A 9,734-nucleotide genomic window follows, 5' to 3' on the forward strand; every position below is an offset into this window, starting at 1 on the left:
AACTTCAATGAGAGTCCATTTATTTCTGTAGTATTTTAATAATTTAATAAAAGTATTCAAAACTCTTTATAAAGTTTAAAACATTATTTTGCTTTGTGGTCAGTTTGAAAAAAATTATCCAATTTTGTCGGTGCAGAAAGTAATCTTAAAACTAGGCGAGAAGCTAAAATATCTTATCTGTTGTATATTTTCTAAAAATATGTTGTTATTATTATTATTTTTGCACATAAAACTACGAATTAATTTGTTTTCTTTCGCTTAAAATGTGTTAAATTACCCCCAGGGGTGTTAGCATTAGAATATCCTTAAGTTAGAAAACCGTAATTACCTTCATTAACTTATAAAACTTTTTTTTTACGTGAGTAATAGCATCCGTAAAGTAATATTTAAGTAATATCTTTAAGTGAACGATAGATATTAGAAGTTACTACGGTAAAGCATTCATGAAAGGTACTAAGAAGATCATTTCGCTCAATTACGTTGCCTTTTCTATTACAAATTGTAACATTGCAAGACAAAATAACATCATGACTCGCATTACTATGATCAATTGATAAGCATTTTCTAGTAGTACGAGTCCCACTAAGTTATAATAATACAAAGCTTTTCCAACCTAAAACATTGAAAACATTTTCATGGATGTTGTTATATTTCAACACAATTAGCTAAGTGTCTCTTAAGTATTGTTTACCTTTTTTCACTCCCAAGTTCATAAATAAACAACTCCTTTTCGTACCAGGCTTACGCTTGGATATATATAATGGGAGGTGTGTGTGTGAAGACAACTTAATATTTCATTTCTTATCTGAAACTTGAAACTGGTAAAGATTAAAAGGGAATACGTTTCCTCATAATAGTATGAAATTTCCAAATTTGTATGAGGACATACATATGTGCCCGATGACAGTGAAAGTTTAATATTTATTCTGTAGTATAATACCAGACATTGTTGCTATGTGATATTTAAAACATGTGGTATAGTTTGAAAGTTCGCAAGATATAACACAGGTATTCCGTAAGCGTATTTTACATCTTAGACAACCTATTTACTTTGATGGAAAGATAAGTAAAATAATCACTTACTTGCGGACATATTTTACAATGATATTTCCGTTCATTGACGTTGGAAGCAGCACTAGCTGGGAAACTCTTTACTACTGTGTTGATTGGCTGAGGCATGACGTCGGGGCAGTTGCTACTGGTAGTAATACTGCTGGTGTTAATGCAGTTGTTATGGCTACCATACATATTATGCAGCTTGTAAGGAGGCTCCATCTTTGACGATCTTGCCTCTTCCATTGAACAATCAGGACCTGAAAATACTAATGAAAGTAAAATATTATTTTATTGGTCACTCCTTTCTGAAGCTTTCTAAACGTTAAAAAGAACGTGTCAGTTTTTGTATCAGCTAAAATTGAAAGCGTCTCAATACGAGATTTTCTTCTACTATTTTTATACCAGATAATTAGAGACTTCTCTACCAGTTGTCGTGCTATACGAGAGAGAGAAAGAAACAATTAACATGCGCATCATTAGAAACAGCTGTGAGACTTTACTTCTGCGTTCTTATGATACATTATTTTATTTCTCCTTTGGGCGTGTTTCGAAACTTCCGATATTGTTAAGGTTCTAGTGCAAAGGAGTCATATAAAACTTTGTATTTTATATGCTTTAATGACGTATGTGTGTAATGAAGAACTAGCGTACGTTAATTCGTTATTCTATTACCACAGGCCTGCGAATTTAAACTTCATAAAAGTTGTTTTGGTTTTAATAACGGATTTTCCATAATTCAGCTACACAGATTTCGATAATAATATTCATTTGTTTCTATAATGTAAGAATTATGTTTGTTAACGAAAATACAAACAAACTGAAGAAAGGGAAGAACATTGATGTCAAACGAATATGCATTCTCATTCATCCTGAATTGTGTGTGTGTGTGTAATATCTACGTCTTTAGTCTCAAAACTACGTATTGTGGTCTTTTTTTATGTACTGCGTTAAGACGTTTTGTGAAAAATCTGTACGTGACGGAGAAAAATGGATATCGTTTTCGGATTCAGCGTACAGGAATTACTGTAGAACATGTAAAACTTTCAAGACAATAAAACCATCGCAGGCCTGTGTAATTTCTCTGTGGAATAAAAGCATAAACAGTTGTAGTCTGTCGAAATACTGTACTTGTTTTCTGTCTTAGAAAATATTCGTTAGTACAATCATCTTTTCCCATTAAAACTTATTTAAAAAAAGGAGGGATAAAAGAGAGAGATTGTGTTTCGGTATATTTCGAGAGCATTACAGCAATCTGAAAGAAAATTCAATCTATGTATAATTCTGAAAAGAAAAAGAGCAAGATGTAATTACATTTTAATGAGTAAACTGCGTTTATTGTGGTCGTCAAGGCTTCTTTTGACAACTGTGTTATCAAAAGTGTATGTATTTTATTCCTGGATACGTGTATTTAATAAACACCTGACATACATGGTTATTTATACTGTTGATATTACCCTGTTGAAAATAACTTGTAAATAACACAGTATAACAGTTACTAGTATGTCTGATTGTACTCCAGCAAATTACAAGTTTCAATGATACAGAAAGCATAAAAGCTTATTGTTTATGGATTCTCTGCTTCTAGCGCCCTTTAGCAAGGGTTAGGGTTAACTAAGTACCTTGCTGAGGTGAAATAAATATATTAAATGACTAAACAACAGTATCTATAGAAACAGTCCAAGATAAAATGATACACGTTTTTCTTTACTCAAAGATTACTTTGTGGTGTTCATTTAGACAAGTCTGTTGACACACAGCTTGAGCAAGATGTGAGCGATCAAGAATTGAGTTAAACGCTGGCTAGATGTAGTAACCAGATTTCTAGAGAAACATTAAAGGATTTTGTTATACGATATACTTCTCCTATTTATGATTTTTAAGTGTTAAAGGAGATACTAATTTCTCTATATTTGAATTTCTTGATTCTGATGTTGCCGTGCCCCGGTGGGACAGCGGTAAGTTTAAGAATTTATAATGTTAAATCCGGGGTTCGATTTCCCTAGTTGGACACAGCAGTTAGCCCATTGTGGCTTTGCTCTCAAACTGATGCTGCCTGGTAGCTGACGCACCTTTATAGTATAAGCTTATGAATTGTGAAGTCGATTAAATCTAATAACGACTCATAAAAGATTTACTGAAGTTCACCAGCTGCTTTAATTAAAAGTCAGTATGAGGAATACCTCATTAAAGCTTTATCATAAGAAATGTCGGAGCAAATGATAAAAATAAAGTACAAGAAAAGCTCCATTTTCCTTTGAAATGATAGGACAGTATAATCAGTTATAAATGTTAAGGTTTTAGCTGCCTCGTGTAAATATGGTTCCAATGTTGGAAAATCATCGATACAAATATATGAAGCTACAGATAGCATCACTCCTCGGATTCCAATGATTCCCCCTAGCAACAGCTTATGGCAGTAGTTTAGTTTACATAATCGAACTCCATCCATTGAAATACTTACTAAAAGATTTAGTTATTGGAGTAAACGCTCGGGACTCAGCATCTACTTAATACTTCACTATGACAATAACTGCCAACATGATACTTGAAACAACCTGCACTCGTCTTAGATGTGGTTTCAACTTCCTCTATACTTTTATTGTACTGCTACTGACTACATTGGGCTTTGATGATTTTCTACCCTCACTAAAACTGAGTTATGCTTGCCTCATCTACATTTCAATCACTTTCAGCCCAAAATGTTCTCATAAGCTACACTCACTAAAATTGAGTTATACCCGCCTATCTACCTTTCAACCACTTTCAGCCCAAAATGTTCCCATAAAAAATTGAAACAAGCAGTGGGTAATACTAAGTAAAGCAACTGTGATAGTTTCCTGTTTATAGAAGTCGGATGTTTTTTACTATGTATAATAGTAAACTGGCCATCTCAATTTTGCATACTTATGTAGATTTTCACTTTTTTTTTAGGTAAGAAAGAAGAGTAACGAGTACGATTATCTCCCTGTATTACAGGATTATGCAGACATACATTTCCGTTGCCGAAAATTCATACCATACAGTTCTCTGTTGATTGGCAGTTATTTTTAACGCCTGACTCCGATCATTAACAGAAACATCATCGGAGCAACCTGTACTGAGCCCGTATTGTCGTGAAACAGGTTATACAAAGATGTACATGATCGTATTAGCTTGCTCATTTAATATTTTGCATCTTAATAATCTAATTTTTCTGTATATACCTATCATTGATCCAGTTTACAAAAAGTAACAACAAAAAACAACGTGATGATGTTGACTGGATTAAAAACTTGTATGAAATGCAGGTAGAAAACAATAGGTTAGACCTCCCCCTATTTTGCTCATGTAGAGAAATAAATTAGTTCTTGCTTGCATATGTTTAGCAGTTAACATATAATTTCACATCACTTTTTATGGGCATATTTTCAACACATACAAAAAATCGTCTACAAAGTAACTAAGACTAATATAATTTTGTTTTTAAAAATATTTTTCTATCTATTAAAGCTGAAGTCCTCCAGTGGCACAGCGGTATGTATGCGGCTTACAACGCTAAAAACCGGGTTTCGATGCCCGTGGCGGGCAGAGCACAGATAGTCCATTGTGTAGCTTTGTGCTTAACTTCAAACAACAACATTAAAGCTGAATGGATATTATGCAAATAAAGCAAGTGGCAAAAAGACTGACAAATCAGGTACAGTGACCTTTTCTTCATAACACAAGGTGCAGTAATAATTTAATTCAATTAAGTTATCGACAGCTTTTTAGCATTGTTAAACGAATAACTTTTCAATACAAGATCAACTTATGCCCTCATCATTCTTTAACTGAGGACGTCAGACAGTTGGTTTCGTAACGCGACATTGTTATTCTAGATACAATACTCATGCCCCTTAGCTTATTCTTCTAGGTTCAACACCCTTGCACCTTACCCTACTCTTCTAGGTACAACGCTCATGGACTTTACCTCACACTTCTAGATACAACACTCATACACGTTACCTTACTCTTCTAGGTACAACGCTCATGGACTTTACCTCACACTTCTAGATACAACACTCATACACGTTACCTTACTCTTCTAGGTACAACGCTCATGGACTTTATCTCACACTTCTAGATACAACACTCATACACATTACCTTACTGTTTGAGATACAACAATCATGCACATTACCTTACTGTTTGAGATACAACACTCGTGCATATTACCTTACTGTTTGAGATACAACAATCATGCACATTACCTTACTGTTTGAGATACAACACTCATACACGTTACCTTACTGTTTGAGATACAACAATCATGCACATTACCTTACTGTTTGAGATACAACAATCATACACGTTACCTTACTGTTTGAGATACAACACTCATACACGTTACCTTACTGTTTGAGATACAACAATTATGCACATTACCTTACTGTTTGAGATACAACACTCGTGCACCTTACCTTACTGTTTGAAATACAACACTTATGCACCTTTAAATGCTCAACAATTATCAGGATTATTTTCTGCTTTTTTTCTTTTCAAGCATGGAATCTTACTGAGGGTGGGGGTATTAGAGAGAGAAAAGAAATGAAACAGCACATCTTCTCGTCTATCTTGTTTGAAGAACTTATCTTAGCACTTACCGTACTGTTGAGAGTTGTTGTTAAAATGAACAACCTGTATGGTAAGCTGAATGTATATTAGACGACATATGTATTCCGATTTGTGTACGCCTTTAATACGAGATCGATACACAGTTGATGGTGTTTTTCAGGTTTGTAGAATTTATTGTGCATATTAACCAGATGAAACTCATCTCGCTTAATTGACGAGATAAAAAAATCTTTTTTTCAGTATAATCGCAACTACTTGGAAAAAAAAATCGTCGATTTTTTGTGGTTATAACTACATGCAGGATGTTCATATTCCAAACTTTAGAATTGCAACCTCTTATTGTTTGTTTAAAAGTAACTTTAAGTTTAGTAGAGTACTTACTATACATACTAAAACATTATATGAACAATAAAAGGCTGTGTATACAAGTATGGTGTTTTCAGTGCACTAGTAACTAATTCAGTGCAATAATAGCAACCGAAAGAAGGAGGAGAAACGGCCGAAAATGGTATGTGGAATTATCCGAGTTTCTGACTGACTGAGTAAAAGAAAGAGACAAAGATAGAGGAGAAACGGCCGAAAATGGTATGTGGAATTATCCGAGTTTCTGACTGACTGAGTTAAAGAAAGAGACAAAGAAGGAGGAGAAACGGCCGAAAATGGTATGTGGAATTATCCGAGTTTCTGACTGACTGAGTTAAAGAAAGAGGCAAAGAAGGAGGAGAAACGGCCGAAAATGGTATGTGGAATTATCCAAGTTTCTGACTGACAGAGTTAAAGAAAGAGACAAAACACAGTGTAAAAAAGGTGAAAATCTTACTATAATGGACGTAGTGTATATATGTATATCTATCTATCTATGTATGTGATCGAAATAAGAAATCCAATGTGGTGCCGTCTATTGAATGGCACTACAAACAAAAATTCTAGTAAATATTAATTTACAATCAGTAGTAACGAATTAATTATAGTGGGCCATGCTTTTAATTCCACATTTTCGGACGGAAACGTTTGAAACAGTTACCAGAGTCATTGGTACCTTTGGTGTGTTCGTGTTCCATTTACAGTAGTGTGTTTGACATGCCCCTATAAATTTAATTTCAACCATTCTTTTTTTTTACCATGCACATGATATCCGTCTTGCAGCTTCCATACCATATGACTAACTAGAAACTATTAATAACACGTACATTTTTTAGTTGACATGTTAAACGACATTTGGGAAACACTGCACCACAAGAACTACAAGATTTATCTGTAAACTTTATCATGTAACCTATATTGTAACCTAGCACCGGGCCTTGTCCTAAGTTCAATTAAACAAACTGGGCTGACAAGAAATTGCTAGTTACCATACGTACCGGAAAACTGCCATCGCCCCAGTTTTTAGTCGTATTTTTTTTTGTCCTGATCAGAACAGCATAAATAGTAGGTTGTCCCAGTTTCTCTGTACATATGTGAATTTGATAGGCACGGTTTGTCATTACGCACATTTTTTTTTTTAAGTTTTAGCTGTAGTATCGTCTGATAGAGACATATTACACGGTAGTGTGTTCCTTCCCTCTCTGCTAAGTTTTTAAATCCTATCTATCATTGGACATCCGCGGGAATTGGGACTTGAAGACCTGCCTGGGCGCGAGAAAGAAAACGAAGAACTAACATTTTCCTTTTGAGTGGGTTGAAAACAACTTCGGCACGTTTTCTATTTTGTTTATTTTTAACTAGATAAGCTTTTAACACATTTTGTTTGTCTATGATTTCAAAACGTGACGCAATAAACATCAGATTATGTAGCAAATGTAAAGTGTATTGTAATTTAAACTGTTTCTTAGATGGTTACAGTGTCATTGTATGGGGGGGGGGATAACTCAGTTTTTTATTCTGGAAATCTGGTACCCTTAGGAATTACCACAATACAGCTCAAAATCGTTAACCAATAACACGTTTATAACAAAAACATAAGTCTGAAATATGTTTGAAAGATTTAAACAAGTTCTTTCTTATCTGCAGTAGCAAACCCTTAAGGTCACAAAACACTCTTTGACCGCGGCAAAACTAACTCTAAGTTTGACGTGACTGATTTAAATCAGAAAATTATAATATTAAAATAAAGGCGTAAACAAATATGACTAGACACGTGCATTTGACGATTTTTCTTGGAAAATGTAAGGAATAACCTCATTTTAACATCCGCGAAATTAAATCTTAATGTTCATTTGGTGAAAAATAAATATAAGCATTTCTATTGAGGGAATGTTTAAAATTCACAACTAAATTGTGAATTTTAAACGTTTCTTCTAAAGTGAAATGAAATCGGTACGCATAATCAATTTGATATTTCTTTTCTTTTTGCTCTTCAAAGATTCCCCCAAGTGGTACAGCAGTATGTCTGCGGACTTACAACACTAGAAACCTGGTTTCGATACCCGTGGTGGGCAGAGCACATATAGCTCAATGTTTAACTTTGTGCTTAACTTCAAAAACAAACTCTTCAAGGAACCTTCCACCCAGGCCCCCAGTGGCACAGCGGTATGTTTGCGGACTTACAGCGCTAGAAACCGGGTTTCGATACCCGTGGTGGGCAGAGCACAGATAGCCCTTGTGTAGCTTTGTGCATAATTAAAAACAAACAAACAAACCTTCCACCCATCCCATTAACTCCAGGGTAATTCTGAAAGCTTGTAATAAAAGAAAATAAAACACGGGTTTTCATACCCGTGGTGGGTAAAGCACAGACAGCTCATTGTTTAACTTTGTGCTTAACTTCAAAAACAAACTCTTCAAGGAACCTTCCACCCATCCCATTAACTCCAGAGTAATTCTGAAAGCTTGTAATAAAAGAAAATAAAACACGGGTTTTCATACCCGTGGTGGGTAAAGCACAGACAGCTCATTGTGTAGTTTTACGATTAACAACAAACGAGGTACTCTTGAAAGTTAGAATTAGCTTTTGTTCGTCCATTCATTTTTGATTTTTTTTATATATATACAAATAACAGTTACTTGTATACTGCAAATATTTTTACAGCTAAAGGAAAATCTGGGCATTTCAAATGTTGAAAACAAAACAACTTTCCATTTCTGTGTGGCTGGGCATCGCCTGTTGGTTAGCGTTTAGGATAATGAATCCAAGGGTCTATTATTCGCGTCGTTGCCGCAAAATTGCGCTCCGCAATTTAGAGTCGTGAGTACCTTATAAGACTTACGATCAAATCCCATTATGTGATTAGAGTAGCTTAAGGCTTAGTGTTGGGAGCTATTGACTAGTTGCCTTCTTTCTAGTCTATAAGTTCAAAATTAGTGACAGCTAGCCCTTGTGTGGCTTTGCACTAATATCCGAAACGTATCATTTCCTACTTCAACTGTCGGCCTATTGACTTCAAACCGTTCACTACTGATGGGGCCCACATAGTGCAGCATATAATTAACTTCAATGCAGCATATTTAATAATTCGAAATTTTTAACCGGTTATAATACTGAGTTTACAGAACTGAGCAAAGAAAAATATATGGTGTGTATGTGTGTGTATATATATATATATATTTCTATGACTGGAATGTTATTTGGGAAAACTTGTATAAATAACAAAATCACATATCCTATACATGAATAGTTTAGAAAAAATGTGTTAAACAAGCCCATCGGTAATGTTAGGTTTAAAATGTATATATAATGTAATTTTGTGGGGACAAATATGAAGAAGTAAAAGAAGTCGAGCCGCAATAAAATGCTAGAGCACACACACGTCTGCTCCTTTTTTTCCTTAAGCATGTGAGGCCGTTGAAATTGAGGTTAAACTGGATAGACGGTGTACCCTCAATGCAGTTTGGGTCTTACTTCCGCTAGTACCCCCAAAATAACAGAACACATTACATAGTGACCCACCTTGTGATTTGTGCCCCTGGTGTTGGATGTTTAGCCGCAATAGAATATTAGAGCACCCACGTCTGCTCCTATTTTTTCCTTAAGCATGTGAGGCCGTAGAAATTGAGGTTAAACTGGATAGACGGTGTACTCTCAGTGCAGTTTGGGTCTTACTTCCGCCAGTACCCCAAAATAACATAACACATTACATAGTGACCCA

At 34.9% G+C, this 9,734-nt stretch overlaps 1 protein-coding gene across 1 annotated transcript in view; it reads right to left on the bottom strand.

The window, feature by feature from the left end:
* The window catches only part of LOC106467563 (zinc finger protein rotund-like), a 46,364-nt gene that overhangs the window by 24,812 nt on the left and 11,818 nt on the right, over positions 1-9,734 (bottom strand). The window contains exon 2 of the mRNA XM_022395763.1: positions 1,084-1,322. Coding sequence (XP_022251471.1) covers positions 1,084-1,299 — 216 coding nt within the window. The 5' untranslated portion in view covers positions 1,300-1,322. The remainder of the gene's footprint in view (positions 1-1,083; positions 1,323-9,734) is intronic.

This window comes from Limulus polyphemus, unplaced genomic scaffold, assembly GCF_000517525.1.
Source record: "Limulus polyphemus unplaced genomic scaffold, Limulus_polyphemus-2.1.2 Scaffold2662, whole genome shotgun sequence".
In the NCBI taxonomy this organism is placed as follows: Eukaryota; Metazoa; Arthropoda; class Merostomata; order Xiphosura; family Limulidae; genus Limulus; species Limulus polyphemus.